The following is a 17184-nucleotide window of genomic DNA, read 5'->3' as shown; positions in this document are numbered from 1 at the left end:
TGAGTTCCCAATTTTCGTTAAATCGGCTGCATGTCAGAGAACAAGGGCGTCTCTCTGAGATAATTCTGTTCTATACAGATGTATTAAAAAAAATTGGAAGTGCATTTCTCACAGGGCTAGATAGAAAATAACACTCAACGACAATTGTGGGCGCAATAGCTTTGTCTGCCAAACGGTTTAAAGCCAGATTCCCGGGATGTTATTCCTGATCCATGAATCACCGGCGCTCTCTGCGGAGGCAGCCGCTCTCTATGTTCTCCCGGAGCCATGCCGCTGTCGGCCGTGTCGTGTTTCCCGTGCTGTCTGAAATAGCAAGTTCAGCCCGCGCCGGGGAGGCAGGCAGGGCTGGGCGCTGCGCTCCATCCATTATGCAACAGTTGACACGGGAGCCAAGGGCGGCACACGCCGCTGCCCGCGGCCCCGAGCGGGCCGCAGCTCCGCCCGCCGCGGTGCCGGTGCCGGTGCCGGTGCCGGTGCCGGTGCCGGTGCGGTGGGGCCGCGGGGCCGGCAGGTGTCGGGGCCCGCTCACCGTGAGCGCCATGTCCGCTCCTGCGGGCCGGTCCGCGCCGGGTTTTGCACCGTGTCCCCGGGCCTGCCTCCCGGCCCCGAGCCGCCGCCGCCGCCGCCGCGGTGAGCGCTCCTGCCCTGGTATCACTCCGCTGGCACGGACGGGAGGCGGCGCGGCGGCAGAGCGTGTGAGCATTGTCATGGTGGTGGCAGCAGCAGCAGCACCGGCACGGCACAGCCAAGCGCCAGGCTGCCTCGCTCAGCCTTTGGCAGAGCGCTACTTTTTTTTTTCTTTTCCTTTTTGTTTTTTCCTCTCCAGCTCGGTCCGGATTGTTCATGTGTTTACTTCCCCCAGCCCGAGGATTTGCTATTTAGGTTCCTGTTGAAATGCAACTGAGCAGCCAAAGTACTTTGCGAACACCCAAACTTTTTTCTAGAAGGAAAATACAATAAGCAAGCGGCTTTGCCTGTCTGTTGATGCCGGGGAGCGCGAGTGAGTGCGCCGTGTGTGCCCAGCGTGTGCCCGTGCTCGGATGTGTGTGTGCGAACGTGCGTGTGAACGGGCGTGCATGTGGAGGGGCGCGTGTTTCTCCCCATCCATGGGGAGAGAAGGCTTTTGGCAACATCTCCGGAAATCTCATGGAATCTGTTTTGAAATAATGGATTATAAAAAAGAAAGAGGAGGAAAGGAACTGGTCTGATATCTCCTGGAGTTTGCTAACCCGAACTGCTGCTGCTTAGTTTGTTGTGCTTTTTGTGTGTGTGTCTGTGTGTGTGTGTGTTTGTGCGTGTTGCTGGCGATAACCTTTTAGCACCTTCTCTATTTCCCTCCCCCCTTCCCTCTCTCTTTTTAATGTTTTGGAGCTTCTCAAGAGGGATTGGCTGGGGGAAAAGAGAAACATTTGCTTGGGATCGCTGTTTCCCTGAGACATGATGGTGCCCCTTTCCCCCCCCGTCCCCGGTTCTCTGAAAAGTATCCCATCAGGACCCCGGAGAAACTGTCCGTGTGAAGTGTAGGATAAAAAGTTCTTCCAAAATAGTGTGCGCGGGGCCGAGCATGGGGGATTTCGCAGCCCCCGCTGCCGCCGCGAACGGCAGCAGCATTTGCATCAACAATAACCTGAAGAGCGGCCTCGGCGGGGCCGGTGCCGGGGCTGGCGGCTCTCCGCACGGCCCCGCCGCCGGTAACAATGCCGTCCCCAAGCACAGCACGGTGGTGGAGCGGCTGAGGCAGCGCATCGAGGGCTGCCGGCGGCACCATGTCAGCTGCGAGAGCAGGTACCAGCAAGCGCAGGCGGAGCAGCTGGAGCTGGAGCGCAGGGACACGGTCAGCCTCTACCAGCGGACCCTGGAGCAGAGGGCCAAGAAAGCGGGCACCGGCACCGGCGGCAGCAAGCAGCAGCAGCAGAGCAAGCAGCAGCAGGATGCCGAGCCCGCCGCGGCGGAGCAGAGGAACCACACGCTGATCATGGTAAGGGCTGCGGGCCGGGGGCGCAGCGCTGGCCGGCCGGGATGAGCTGCAGCTCGGGCCCGTGGCTCGGCAAGGGAAGCGGGGCTCGGCTCAACTTTGGCAGGGCTCTGGCGGGACGCTCCGCAACTTCTCACGGGCTGGGCTGGAGAGAGCGGACAATTGTTTTTCCCCCCGTCCCCTTCGGAAGGGTAGAAGCGCTCTGGGGTAGGGGGAAGGAGCGGTGCCAGGCGTGCACGGGGAGCCGGGGGAGGGTTTTGTGTGTGTGTGTGTGTGTGTGTGTGTGTGTGTGTGTGTGTGGGGCTGGCCCCTTTAAACCCCGCAGGCTGCAGGGAAAGTTGGGCAGGATTGTCGCCGGGGCTGCCCCGGCGTGCGGCAGCGCGGCTCCCCACGCTGCTGAGCCGCTTCCCAAAGTTTTCTCGGGAATTAAGGAGCTTAGCGAGCAGCGGAGGGGCGGAAGGGGGCGGGGGCTGGGCCGGTAGAAGCGTAGCGGCGAGTAGGAAGCGGAGTTTCCCACTCCCCGGCTGCGCCGATGAATAATGAGAGCTGTGGGGGGAGCCGGGCCCTGCGCTCCGCCTGAGCCTCATTTGGAGCCGGTGGCGGCCGCCGGCGGTGCTGCTGGGGCTGCTGGTGCTGGCTGGCGGGCGGCTGTGCCCTGTGGGACACGCGAGGGTGTCCGTGTGTCCTGACGTGTGTCCGTGTGTCCTGACGTGTCCCCCGGCGGGCGGGGTGCGGGGCTCGGGGGCGGGCGCGGGCAGCAGCGGGGCGCTCCCGGCTGCCGGGGCACAATGGGAGGAGGGCGGCGCGATGGCAGCGTGCGCTTTACAAGCCTCGCACGTCCCTCGCTGTCGCCGCCCTGCGCTGCGCGGGAGGCGCGGCCGGGCGGAGGGGCCGCCGGGGGAGGGCTCGGTGACAAAGCGGCGGGCGGCCGTCCTGCCTCTCGCCCTCCCCGCTTTCCGTGCCATTTGTGTCCCTCCGGCGCCGCGCCGAGCCTGCCCAGCCCCGGCCGCAAGTGCCGGCTCGGTGCCGGGCAGCGATCCCCAGCCCGTCCCGCTGCCCCGCGGCAGGGATCGCTCCGGCAGCGCGAACAAAAGCTCAGCGCCAGTGCTGCCCCCGCCTCCCGGGCTGGGAGCGCAGCATCGCCCGGCGAGGCCGGCGGGAGGCGGGGATGCGCGGGGATGCGCGGGGATGCGCACGGAGCGGGGCCGGGCGGAATGCGTGCGGTGCCCTTGGCAAACGGGAAGCAGAGCGACCTCGCTGACATCTTGCTGCTGTCCTGATGTTAGCAGCGAGCCATAGCCGTGTTTCCCTTTCCTCAGCCGCCAGGCTTTAAAACACGCTCCTCCCCACGGAGCTTTGCCTCGGCTTACCCCTGTCCCGGGGCAGCAGCAGAGTCACTCCCCCGTGAGCAGGGACCGAGTTTTCGTCATTCGAGCTGTCCTCAGATCCCCTTTCACACCTCGTGTGTGCTCCACAAGGCACAGGAGAGGGGCTGGAGGCTTAGCAGACATTCCCAGAATGATTCTCTCCAGGGCAGCGCTGTGTCCCCGTCCAGCTCCAGCGCAGCCCGGGTGCTTTTGGGCCTCGGCTAGGGTATAATATAATATAATATAATATAATATAATATAATATAATATAATATAATATAATATAATATAATATAATATAATATAATATAATATAATATAATATAATATAATATAATTAATATTCCTCCTTTCCCCTTATTCCCAAGCCCCGGTGCTGAGGCATTAAAGCCAGGATTTTTTGATAAGCAGATAGTTGGTCTTCCCCTGAAGATGTGGGACAGAAAGCCAGAGCTATGATGTGGAAGTTGTAAAAAGGAAAAAATAAAAGGGGGAAGTGCAATTTCAGCTCTCACTGTTACTAGATCCTTTCTAACACTTTAAAAGCTAAGAGCAGCCTAATTAGGAGATAGGTTATTATGGAATTTATCATAACTCAATTCCTGGGCTATGATCTTCATGTTATTTGAATATACTCAATGTGCCCTATGCCTTTAATCTTAAAAACATAAATTCTACTGCCTTATTACAAAAAAAGACCCATTTCCGTTTGTTTTTTTTTTTTTTAAATACACAAATGTTGCAAAAAAAATCTAGACACATCATCTGCTTTGTTTCACTAGTAAAGTGTTAATTATGATTTTTGACTAATGTCTAAGGACACTGGGGAGCATCCATGGGAACATGAAAGCAGTACTTAAAACCCAAGAGATTACTCTTTTCCAAGCAAGCAGTTGGAAATTATTTTCTTTCAGACATTTATGCTTTTTGCAGTAAAACCAAATGCAAGCTCCCAAACTTCTTAGTTTCTAGCAATCATATCAGTATGGTAAGTTTAACTGTTTATGTACATCATAACTTTTATTTAGCAGAAAAATTCAACCTAAGTTTTAAATTTTTTTTTTTACATAGGGAAAACATTAAGTACATTTAGGGGTTTTCTCCCTTTCTTTATTCTCTGGTAAACTCCAGTGTAAACTTTCACTGTGGAACAGTCTGCTGAGAATCTGTTACTAGTTTACACTTCTTTTTACACAAAAATCATTATTAGATTTTTCACTCATATTATTAAACTGCATGATTTGGAAAAGAAGCTGTTTGGATTAAATGACAACAAACCCAATGAGGACAGCAAGAAATGCTTTTTCTAATTATTTTTTTTTCAATGAAAGCAAATTAAAGGAAAATATAATCTCTGTGTGTGTGTGTATGTGTCCTCCAAACTGAGAGTTGGATTATTAAAATGCTGTACCAGCCTGGCTTTCAGAGGAAGTATTGGGAAAATTTGCAATTCATCCCAAACTCTGCTGTTCATCTGTGGATCGGTTCCAGGAAATATCAACACATTATATCAGGTCTTTGGTGCTTTGTGAGCTAATCTGCTTTCTTGTTTCCTTCTTTCAGCGCAAGAGTCCCCTTGGCTCTGCATCCCTGTTATGTGTGGGGTTCAGAGGTTGTAGGTGTGTGTATACACATACATTATATAGAGAATAAATTATATATTTAGTACCTAATAGCCAAATACATAATAATAACTGCAAGTTATATCACTTATTTTTCTTATCCCCGTGACTGTTGTCCTTACCATGCATTCTTTGTGCAGTGACATGTGTAATTATCACACTGGTCTTCCAGTACACATTTATTTACATCTGAGCTCTCCTGTAAACTATGAAGAGGCTGGAGCTACTTTTTCCTATTTTAAGGCCCTTTGAGACTTTTTTTTGTTTTAATTTAGCATTGCTGTGGGTTTGATAGCCACTGTCGTACTCTCCGTTTCCCACCCTAAACCCAGTACTTGGGAAATTGTGTTTTAAACACAATTGCATATGTTCACAAACCTGAGTGCATTTCTTGTGTTCTTCCTTGTGTAGTATTGCTATTCCACTTTACATCACTCGTGCTATAGGAAAAGTCCATTGCTCTGACATTGCAAAGATGAAAGAAGAAGATAATTTTTTACATGTTTTGGTTTGTTTTCCACAAGAAGTCAAACACTTGTAGCCCTTACTCATGCCTGATGACTAAGTAGGATTAAGCATCTCTTCAGTTAATAAGCTATGTCTGATCTTGCTCACACAGGGGTAAAGTCAGTAGTAAATACACAACAGGGATGATACCAGAGTTAAATCCCAGGCCAGCAATGGAAGGAGTCATTGTGTAACCCTTTTTATTTTCCCTTTCCTGTAAGGGTGGATCTCTGTGTCTTTCTTACTCCACAGGCCTCTCCCATTTGTTTTCTCCTTTTCATACCGACGGGGGCTCGATGTGCCTGTGTGATTGCTGTCCTCAGGACAAGGAGTTTTTGTGCTGACCTCCTTTTGCAGCTAGTCAGCACAATAGGTTTCAGTGTAGCAAACTGAAAGCAATGAAGAGACTCTTCACTTGGAGCACTGCTAGCCTCTGGTGACCTTTAATGCTCGGATGGAAAGTGTGTCCCTTTCAAAGGCAGTGGCTCGGGTTATTGCAAGCCGTAGCCTGAGCAGGGCAAGCTGTATTTTGACACAGGGTATCCAGTGGTAGTGAAATCTCAGCTTCAAGTTGACCAAACAGAATGTGCCCAAAGTCCTGCAGTGAAATTCTGGGCATTGTGAAGTTCAGGAAGAGCAGCTTTGTCTGGAACACATCAAAAACCCGTTCTGCTAACGCAGCGCCGAAAATATGAACGTGTGATGGTGTTAGGACAATTGGCTGCATTTAGATTAACCTCAATTTACAGTAACTTGACCTAAAGCTTGAGGCTGCACAACTGGCCTCAGCTGGTGCAAGCTGAACTGAGGAAGTGTCTCTCTCTCCTCTTTCCTGCTGCTGTGCTGAGGGCTCTGCTTGTGCATCCCCGGGTTCACGGGGCAGGGCGAGGGCACACACACTCCTTCCCTCTCCTCGGGTTCTCTTTGGCTGGACCACATCCATCCTCTGTTTGTTTGGCTGTCCCTCCCGCAGGGAGCGGGAATTACAACACCTTAATGCTCCTGCGAAACCCAGCCCTTATCCCAGGATAAACACCTGGGCCCTCTCAGTTCAAGCGTGCCCACCTGGTGGCACACACTGAACCTCGGCTGAGTTACCCCTGGTGTTGTTACACCTGGTGTCAGTGCACAGCTCTGCTCCTGAGCACGGCCACTGGAGCAGGGGCACCTGCGGGCAGCACAGGAGCCAGGGCTCATTGTTATTTAAACACTTGCATGTACAAGACACTTGGTTGTGTATAATTCATGTGAGAGGTGTAAGAACAGGCAGTGGCTGCTGACTGGAATGCTCCAAGTGTGCTGTTTTGTGAATTGAAGTGTGAGGTCTTGTCGGGGGACACTGTGGGTAGATGAAGGTGGGAGAGAATGTAATCATGTCCCCAACGAGTTGCAGCTGAACCCAATTACTGAAAATGAGGAGCAGGTGTGATGTTAACAGCCCACGCCTGTGGCCAATAAGAGCAGTGGTATAAAAGAGTGGATTGCTGGGAGCTGGAGTCAGATGGCTGCTGCAGGGAACAGGAGCAGTCAGTGCTGGAGGAGCTGCCTGTGAGGAACATTGAGGCAGTATGAAACTCTGGCAATATGAGATCCTTGCACTATTATGATAAGAAAACCTGTGATATATAAGGCCACACAGCCTCTGACTGGAGTTACCAACCTGTGACAAGCCTGAGGTCTTACAGGCTGTTTAGATAAGCAGCATGCTTGTACGTTCAGTGGGAATTTGGGAGCCTTAGCAATTTCAAATATATATTTTCCTGGTTTGTCTAAGCTAGTGAGTCACAAAATCATGTAACTTTGATTGCTCTTTTGCTTTGCTCTTACTTGTTTTAATTTCCCAGTGCTTGTAGCTTTAAAGTCCCACAAACTGCTCCTGTTTGCTTTCTGAGTACTTGAAATTCAGTTCATAGGGCTCAAGAGAAAATGTCTTTTCAAACTATCAGTAGTTAATAAGATTGCAGCTGTTGAAATTCTGTGCTTACAGCAAGACCTTCCTTCTTTCCAGACTTTCCTCTTTCAGACTGATTTTGTTTGCCTCCACACACCATTAAAATCCGTGAGGAGATAAGAATAATTAATTGTTTGGTTGACCTGAGAGAAGTGTGTGTGCACCCATAGGAACCTTGCATTTTCTGGAAGTTTGTGGAAGTGCTAGAGCTAATGCTGCAGTGCTGTTGGCAGCGCAGATGATCTATTGCTGTTTGCTTGCTGTCAGCTCTTCACAACCACAGCTCACAGAGAGCAGGAAAGAGGTTTGAATTTATGACTTTCAGAATAACCATGGGAATAAACAGAAAGATCAACAGGTCAGGTATTTATTTTTCCTTTTTTTTTATTACTTTCTGCAATTTTTCAGTGCTGCAGTGAAGGTGGGGTTTCCCTGCATCATCTTTGTGATGCTTGTAACAATCTGGGGCCAATTCAGAAGGTCCTTGGATGTTGTGTGTCTCGGGAAAGGGCAGAGAATTGGTTTTTAACCTTGCTCTGACCCTGGGCAGCATCACAGCCAAGAAGCCAGCATGCCTATGTGTGTGTGTTTGTCCCTGTACTCACACACCGGTGTTTAACTGTACTCCAAGGCAAAGTGAAGTGATTTGTGATCAGTTTCGATGGTGAAATGGGATGTAATAGTCCAACAAGTTTAACAATCACTGATACATACCCATTTTCTGTATTTGAATCCTCTTCCTCTTTCCTTTAGCTCATGTCTGATCTTCTATGATGTTTTGGCACTTCTGCTTTGTGTTTCATCTACAGGAGGAAGGGAGGTGGCGATGGCAAATGAGATTGTAGAGTAGTTCTGGAAAGTATAGGAGCTCTTTAATCATCCTTACATTGAGGGGGATAGATCAGCACTTTGCCAAAAAAGAAATCGTTGTGTTCCCTGCCTAAGGATTTACCAGGGCCATGCTCATGGTCAGCTGCAACTACCAGCTGAACGAGTTACTCTGGTTTTCCTGCTTTTCCAGGAAAAGTTTTTTCTGCTTTTCCTATGTCCATCAGAACATCTCAGTGTGCTATACTAGCTGATTTTCTGCACTGCTGTTAGCTGGATGGTGACCTACCTCTGTTTTGCTCAGATTTCAGGAGTTCTAAACCCTTTCTTGTGGCATGGCTGATGAATATGCAGCACCAAATGCAGCACCAAACAGCCAGGATTTTGGGAAGATTTACACTTTAATAAGCCACAGTTATGGTCTTGTCCTCTTGTTGTCCAAGCAATCCTATCCGTGCCTTAGTGTGTGAAGTTGGTGCTTCAGATATTTGGGGTGATTTGCACATCCTTCTACAGGTGAAATCACTGAACAGCTTGAAATCAGTGCTGGTTTTCGTCAGACCCATGTGGCCATTACTGTCTGAGGCAAAAGAGTTGGGTGTTCCCATAAGAATCCGGAGCTCCTCACAGTGGTTTGTAATATGGTTTGTGTGATCCAAAAGTCTGCTTTCTGCAGCCTTAGATTGTCCGGGGAGTTGCCAGAACAAAGTTTTATATGCCCTGTTTCGTGTTTCAGTCATAACACTGGGATGTCAGCGTTCCTCAATTAGTAATCTTTCATAATATTGGCGTTTCAGTAGGGGTCTTTGTGTCACAGAGCTGCCTCCTTTGGTCTGCAGGGTGGCACAAGGGCGTTATGGAGCTGATTGTGTGTTTTCAGCACAGAGACCCTTTCCCTTCCCCTGTGGAACTGCATGGAAGGTCTCACATCATTTTGGTAATATTAAGCAATAATATTCTTATTTTCCTCTCTCATTATTGCCTGCTGTGGTTTTGTGTTGCTTTTGTTGTTCTGTAAATATCAATATGAGTCAATCTCTTCCCCTTTGTGATGTTGTAAAGGGATTGTTTCTATAATGAGATATAAAAGGTGTCCTACAACTTCAGTTTAGCTCATCTGTGAGGCACAGAACATGGAAGAAAAGAGACAAATTGAGATGTCTGTGGTGGCAGAAGTGAAATGTTACTGGCAATATTTAGAACAAATTTGGGGGTTTATCTTGGAAAGTTACTGCTGACAGTAACTGTGTACTGCATATTAAAATTATGCAGTATCTTTATCCAATACATGCGTAAAGAAAAATCCGAATTCCTGTAAGAAACTGAGTTTTGGCAAACTGTGGGGAAGAAAAGATATTGCAGAAATCCCCAACTTGCGTTTGAGCCATTTATATGGATGACTTTATTAATAACCTTTTTTTCTGTCACACATCAGCACTTCCTGGCCCTGTTTTCCAATTCTCCCTATATGTAACTTTTATTTCTAAACCTGTAGAATTTAGAAAACCAGAGCTGTCATTTCTCACAGTTTAGAAAAACAATTTGTGTACATGAAATTTCTGCAAGATCTCTGCCAGGAAAAAGCCTCCCTCCCTGAAAGCTAAGAACCCACAAACTGTGAGCTATTGAGAACTGATACAGACCTTAAGAGCCACATGTCAAGTGCAAGATATCTTTGCAAGTTTAGGAGATATTAGAATCAAATTATTGTTGAAGTGTGTTGGCTGGGCCCATGACTGAAAGGAAGAAGATAAATAAGAGGAAAAAAAATCCTGGGTTTTTTTTTGTCTTTTTTTCCCTTTTTTCCCTCATTTCCTTGTTTCTTTCTTCTTGTTTCTTGTTTCAATTTTTGTTTCTTCCTCCTTTCTTCCTTCCCCCTTTCTTTCCCCACCTTTTCTCCACCCCACTTTCTTCCCCCACTTTTTCCTTTTCCCCTTTATTTTTCTTTCTGTGACAGGCCCTCGTGTCAGACCTTCAAGGGGAAGAGACACAAGTCTTCTGAATTTTTACTGTTTGTGAGTGTTATTTTGTACAACTGATGTAATTAATATAGAGAGAACCCTGCAGTGAGTAATGGGTTTATTTATGGTAAATGTGTGTTTTGACAACTGGGACCACCCTCTTAATTTCTGTTGGTAAGGTGGAAGTTTTGAAGAATTGGGGGGTTCTGCTGCTTGAAGAAAATGATGTGATTGGAAAAAGGGCTAATTTCCTCAAATCATTTTTCTGCAGAGGCCTTTCATCCTGGCACAGTTAAGTTGCTTTAATTCCTCCAAGGGAGGTGTGTGTGAGGGAAAACTCACAAAAAACTGTTTCTGCAATAGGGTTTTACTGGCTGCTTCAGCTGATTTATCTCAATAATGGCTCAGTCACACAAAGGAGATGAAGTTTCACAACTAGGTCATCTTTAAAATTTATTTAGTGTTGACTTTATTCTTTCTGGCTGGAGCTTCTGTCAGGTGTGGATCAGTGCTTTTAAGAAAACTGAATTGTAATCTGTCATCTCATTGAGCTGGGTGTGTGGGAATGGAGAAGTGGCAAGATTTTTCCCAGTGCTGGTATGTGAAATTATTTTCATTCAGTGTGATGTTAGAAATATATTCTGGCCTATACAGTAACATCAAAAGATTATTATTTCCATATTTAATATTAAAAGCACTTACTACTTTACTGCATTCATGTGGGCAAGTACATCAGGTACTTTAAAGAATTTAGCAAAACAATTATAAACACTGAAATAAAGTCTACTCGTAAAATACAAGTTAAGGGAAGCATATAAGTTACTTAGATCTCTCCCAAAGTGTAAGGTGGTGTAAGTTGGACAGTATGCAGAGCCCATTCCCAAAATTAAAAAAATAAAAAAATCCTTGGCATTACTGCTGTGTGCAGGGGGAAGCCCTTGGTAAGAAGCTTTGAGCTCGGACGCTGTCCTGGACATAAAAATAGCCATCTGTCCAGGCTGTGCAGGGCTGCAGGGAGGCTCAGGAGGCAGGAGATGTTGAACACCACTCCTGTTCACTGTGTGATGTGATGTGCTGGTCAGCAATGGCCAGAGCTCTGCTGTCCTTCTGGAGCCAAAACCCAGCTGCTAGCTGAATGGCAAAAATACTTTTAAAAAGATGCTGTAAAAAATGTGTCCCCCTTTCACATTCCACCTCTCATATTCTGATTTTTTAATTTAATTTTTTTTCAATTTAAGTTTTTTAATTCTTTTTTTTATATTTTTCTGCAATGGTTTCTTCCAATGCGCATTGTTCAGTCTCTCTCACTTGCTTTGCGCAGCGGGGAAAAGATTTGACAAGAGCTCTAAAACAAACAAACATGGTATTTCTGCCTTAGTTTTTCCTATTTTTGGCATGGACTGATGTGTGAGGAGCGCTCACGGATTCGCTGTGACTTTGAGCAGTTTTGTGTGGGTTTATATTCCTGAGTGCCCTGCTTGTTCAGCTTCTGCCCCAGGAAGGTGACAGAGGCAGCGAGGGGAGAATTCACTGAGACAGAAGAGAGAACCCCAAGGTGGGTTATCCTGGCAAAAAGATCTTGGTGTCTTCCTCAGGAGCTGCTGGCATGCTTAGTGTAAAACAGGTTAGTTTGGTGAAAGGAAACATTTTCTGCCTTTTTTTATCTGCAAACTGGAGTGATGCTGCTGTTTGCAACCTGCAGGAGGATACAGGCGGCCTGAAACCGAGCTGTATCTGATGATCACTATGGAGCAGTCTGAAGGGTTTCTCTCAAATTTCCCATAGCATGGGGAAAAACACTGATAGCCGTCTCCTACACGTGCACTTCATCTGGGTTTTCATGTAGCTCTCCTACCTCAGTGGCATTAGAATAGTAAGACAAGGAATTTTGAAACAAGACACAGATATTTAGAATGTCATATCCTGATGCTCCTTTTCCTCAGGGCCATAAAGAACCCTTTCTCTCCCAGGTTTTGAGGTGGTTATAGAGTCACAGAATGGGTTGGAAGGGATCTTAAAGGTCATTTACTTCCAGCCCCCTTGCCACTGACAGGGAAACTTTCCACCAGGCCAAGCTACTCAAAGCCCCATCCAACCTTATGCAGTTGTCCTCTGGTTATTTGCAGGCTGTTCCAAAAAAGATAATTCAAAATTAACCAGGTTAAACTGATGGATGAGGGTGATTTTTTTTTACTTTTTTTCATACATCAGCTGCAGTTATTCTTTCATGAGTTGTTTGTCATATGTGTTTATTTCCTTGTCTCTGCTGAGGCCCTTGTTTGGAGTGTGATTTTATATTTTGTTAATAGACACGCACACACTCTCTCCCCACCTGAAGCACTGATTTTTTTTTTTCCTTGTCCTTAATCCAGATTTATGAGCCCTATTAGTAAAGTTAAAATTAACTTTCAAAACCTAAATCAGATGTGCAAATAGGATAGCTTATGCCTAAACTTGCTGTCACCTGTTAAAATAATCCAACCATTTAAAAAAAAGCAACTGAGCATCACGTTTATACTGAAGTTTTGAAGGAAATTGAACCAGCAAAGGTTGGCATTTAGGAAGTATTCTGGAACAAGGGGGTCTTAAAATTCTGATCAAGGCAATAGAAGCCTTTATGCTGATGCTGACATGGGGTTTCATCAGCTTACTGGTTTCAGTTCAGGGCTGGAAGCTGAGTGTGAAGACAGCTGGAGGAGATTTCTGTTTCCCATAAGGTGAAAGACAAAGTATCTACTAATCTTTAAATAATTGTAAATATAGCAAAACCCCAATTTAATAAACTTTTATTCTTGATAAAAGGTGCACTGAAGGTATTTTAAAAATTAATTAGCAGTCAGTATTTTGTTGTGTTAGTGCAGAGTGGTTTGTGTGTTCATGCAAGTGGAGTTGTCAAGTAACACATTTTAATAGTTACCAACCAGTAAGAATTGACCCTTCCTTAGGAAAATTAGTACAAATCCAACCATGCTCCCAAACGGACTTATTCATATCAGGATTTCCTGCTTGATGATTTAAATCCTGTTTAAATTCAGCAGTTTAAATCACTTTGATTTACATCAGCCATTCTGCCTTGGGTGAAGTGGGGTTGTGCTGGGACTGAGTCTCTTTGCCATTTAGCACTACACTTACTCCATCCTCCAGTTTTAAGTTGCTTGCATGGTTTGGCTGATACCTGTGTGCACTTCCTTTGCTGTGCTCATCAGCTCAAACATGTTCATTTATGTGTGTTTTAACACTTGTATCAGAATAAGGAAGGGGTTGAGTAGTTTAACAGTGTAATTGAGATGATAATGCAGCACAAGTGTGTAATTTATACAGATGTTCATGACCAGTAAATATTTTATCTCATAATGAAACTTGTTTATGTACAGCTAATTTATTTTGGTTTTACCATTTTTAGTTCTGTTTGTTTTTTTTTTACTGGGCTGAAATTCAGTGAGACCTTGATGAGTTTGCGTTTTTTTTTTTCCTCTTTCTTAACTAAGGACATCAGACTCTGTCCCTCCCTGTCTCTTTTCCTTTAACCTGAAATCACAGGAGAAAATGGTACTTTTCCAGGTCAGGTGGGCTTTGTCTGTGCTCAGCTGCCAGGTGGTGAAGGTGTCTGCAGGGCAATTAGATCTCATAAATGCACTGTTCTACTCACTAGGGTGAATAGATTGCTTTTATTTACTCAAGTTAGTTATGATTTATGATATATCATAATGGGAAGGTTTTTTTTTGACACGTCAACTGGCATTTTGGAATCATTTGTCATGTTCGTGTCAAAAGCAATGAGGAAGGACAACGAGTTCAAGTAAAACACAGAAGTTTTAGGGTAATTTAGCAGTGAGCTAGGGGTCTGTTGATCCAGGTGCAAAGCACAAGTGCAGAGTTGCTGTGCTGGAAGGTTTTGGAGAGCACAGCACCACCTCCTTCCTCTCCCTGCTGGAAACTAGTGAGCAGGCATTGTGACAAAAGGTAGATTTGTGTGTGAACTGAAGGGTAATGCACCACGTCTCACACCACAGCATTTAATCAGGAGGTGAGCTTGAGGGATGCTGTGTGACGCTGGTATCATCTCCAGTGCCTCAGTTTCAGTGCCTAGATTGTTCAATGGCTTGTCTTCCTGTTCTTCAAAGGGAAGGAATCAAATGTGGTCCGGAAGGTTTGAAGCAGTAGTAGATGTGAGTTCAAGTGTCCAAGCTGTATTGTTCTGTTAGCCTGGCATTATTCATAGATTTACAGATTGCAATCAAATCAGTGCAGACTGGGACATGTTTCCATCACCACTAAGTTCTGAGTTTGTGTTGGATTTGCTGGAGACCTGATCTTGAGAGCTCCTAGAAGAATATGGGTGGGAAACATGAGGTGCTGGATAGTAAAATTCCTTGAGGAAATGGATTTTTCTGGGGATTAAAAGAGAGAACTTGTTTGGCAGATGTTTTACTTTTCTGATTGTACAGATCTTGCCACGGTAGGAAGTGAAGGGGAGGGTAGAAGGTGGTTTTAACCTGTCCTGGTAATTCATTAGAGCAGGAAGGCTGTGCCTGTGCTTGGGAAACACCTGGCACACCTGGAATGCACCCCTGGTCAGAGGGAATAGTGTGGTTCACTGGGGTTCTGTAACTGAGTTTCCTTCATTATGGACATGGGCAAAGTCCAAAAACAAATATTGAGGTTGTCATTATTGCAATTGACTGACATGAGCAGTTAAAGACTCTGTGTGTGTGTATATATATACATATATATGATGACAGGTAGCTTTGCCAAAAATGCTAATGTAAGTCTGTGTTTACCTATTGAAAATATAATTGACACTGTTGCCAATTCAGCAGTCCATACAGGTCTGGCAAATCCAGTAAATGTTGTAGAAAATGACAGCCTTCGTATCTTGGGGATAATAATTTGAGTGTGGCCTGTCAGTGTAACCTGGTTGACCATATTGGAAAATGCTCAGCTGGAGATTGCTCCAATATCATGATCTTTTATTAATTTGTAGATATGCATGGAAGGGAGAACTCTCTTCTCTTTTGCTCTTTGGAGTTAGATATTGAGTGCAGGGTAATAAAATATATCTGCATACTTTTCTTCCCCCACAGATTCTGTGGTTAGGAAAACATTAGCAAATCCTGACTGTGACCAACCTTGCCTTTCTGACCATGGAAAAAGATGATAAAATTCTGATAGACTAAAAACAGATTTTCAAAAAAAATGGTCTGTGGGGAAAATGGGAAAGCAATTACATGGAAAAAAATAATGCAGAAACATTTATGTGGCTTGATTTGCTTTCCCCAGTTATGTTTGTGTTAGAATGTAGACAGATACACCTATATCACTTCTTTGCAGACATGCTTGGTGCTAAAGTTCTGTGTGTAATGAAGTCTTGAAAAATGAGTTATCTGGTTATATTGTAGGAATAGAAATGGATACTTAATGAAGTGGTACAAGAGTAGAAATTATCTGCCATGCATCACAGTTGTTAATCAATAAATGCCTGCAGAATTTATTTCTGTCTTTAATGATACCTGGAATGCTTGGCCCAAATCTGACTGGTGTTCACAACAGCTAAAGTCTTTGAACCATTCTGTGAAATTCAGACCAGGCCCTCAGTTATGCTGGAGTAAATAATCTATACTCTAATACTAATTATTTTTCCTTAATTAGTGTAATTGAGAAACAGTACCGAAGTCACAGCCCTTGCACATTTTGGTGGGAAATTATTGGGCTATTTTCTAGAAAACACTTTTTCTGCAGCTCGAAACGTCAGTCCAATGTAACATTTTTGTGTAGATGTGGACTGAGGAGTGCAGGGGCTGGGACAGACAGGGTGGATGAGTGCAGTGTGTTCCAGACAGAGATCAGATCCAGCACACACACCTGCGGGTGGGTGTAGGGCTGAATATAATAAATGTTAATGAGAAATATGAAAACTCATTAGGAGGGCTTGATGAGGAGAAAAGGTGGTGGAAATGGCAGTGATGTCAGTAGTGCCCGACTGTTCATTAAGTGTGGTCGCAGTTTTACCAATTGGGGCTCACTAAAACGACGCTGCACATTTCAAGATGAGTATGGCGTCACCGAAAGGGTTCTCTAGGTTTCTCTGTAGTTGGCTGCTTGTTGTGCAAGACCTCACCTTCCCTAAAAGCTGGGTTTTTGCGGGGGAAGTGCCTGTGGCTGCCTGTAATTTAACACCTCTCATTACTCATTAGCAAAGGCATCCAGGCTCTAGTTGTAGATGTTTCTCTTTAGTCAGGCTTCGCTTAGGAGAAATGGCTGATTGATTTGTGACTTTCCTTGCAACTAATACTAGTTTACTTGTTGATACATGGGAGTTTTCATTCATGACGTATTTTCTGTTTTCACCTGGAAAATCTCTCAATTGTTATATCACAGAAAAGTAAATGTGCTGCACATATTCTACGGGGTTAGTCTGTATCTGCTGGAGGGAGATAGGGGACTGATACGGAGGGAGGAATGCTGTGGCTTGTTTGGACAGTTTGCCTTTCAGGAAGGGGAAGATCTGGTAGGGGATTTCTCGTGTTTATTCCTGAGGAAAGACTGAGCACTGATTCAGAGTTACATGGCTTGGATGCTTACCAGCCTACGTACAAACACTAGCTCTACAAAACACTAGTTAATGAGTGCACTTCTTCCCATCAGCAAAACCATCCTTACACGTTTGACAGGGAAGTGAAAGGGGACTTCACTCTGTATCTGTCTGTGAGTATTGCAGCAGTTCTCATTGCAGTAGCTGAGTTTCTTGGCTCCAGCAGGAGGTCAGTACTGCAAAAAGCATTTGCTTGTGTTGGAAGGAAACTGGGAAGGTATTGCTGAGATTAGTTCCACTCTTCATATTTTATCCATCCTTAGACTTCAGGTGAGATTTTGAAACTCAAAGAACCTGCAAGACAAGGGTTCAAACATAGGGGAAATCATGCCCTGGGCAATAGGTCTGAGACAACACAAGTTAGGCATGCCTTTGGGTGGT

At 45.5% G+C, this 17184-nt stretch overlaps 1 protein-coding gene across 2 annotated transcripts in view; it reads left to right on the top strand.

Annotated features, from left to right (window-relative positions):
* Positions 1-722: 722 nt before the first annotated feature.
* Positions 723-17184, top strand: part of MAML3 (mastermind like transcriptional coactivator 3) — a 156970-nt gene continuing 140508 nt past the window's right edge. For both annotated transcript variants that reach the window (XM_058025213.1, XM_058025212.1), the window contains exon 1: positions 723-1978. In XM_058025213.1, coding sequence (XP_057881196.1) covers positions 1565-1978 — 414 coding nt within the window. In that variant the 5' untranslated portion in view covers positions 723-1564. The remainder of the gene's footprint in view (positions 1979-17184) is intronic.

The sequence above is a fragment of the Melospiza georgiana genome, chromosome 5, assembly GCF_028018845.1.
Source record: "Melospiza georgiana isolate bMelGeo1 chromosome 5, bMelGeo1.pri, whole genome shotgun sequence".
In the NCBI taxonomy this organism is placed as follows: Eukaryota; Metazoa; Chordata; class Aves; order Passeriformes; family Passerellidae; genus Melospiza; species Melospiza georgiana.
Note: the sequence above shows the minus strand (reverse complement) of the source record. Positions and strands in the feature narration are given on the sequence as shown.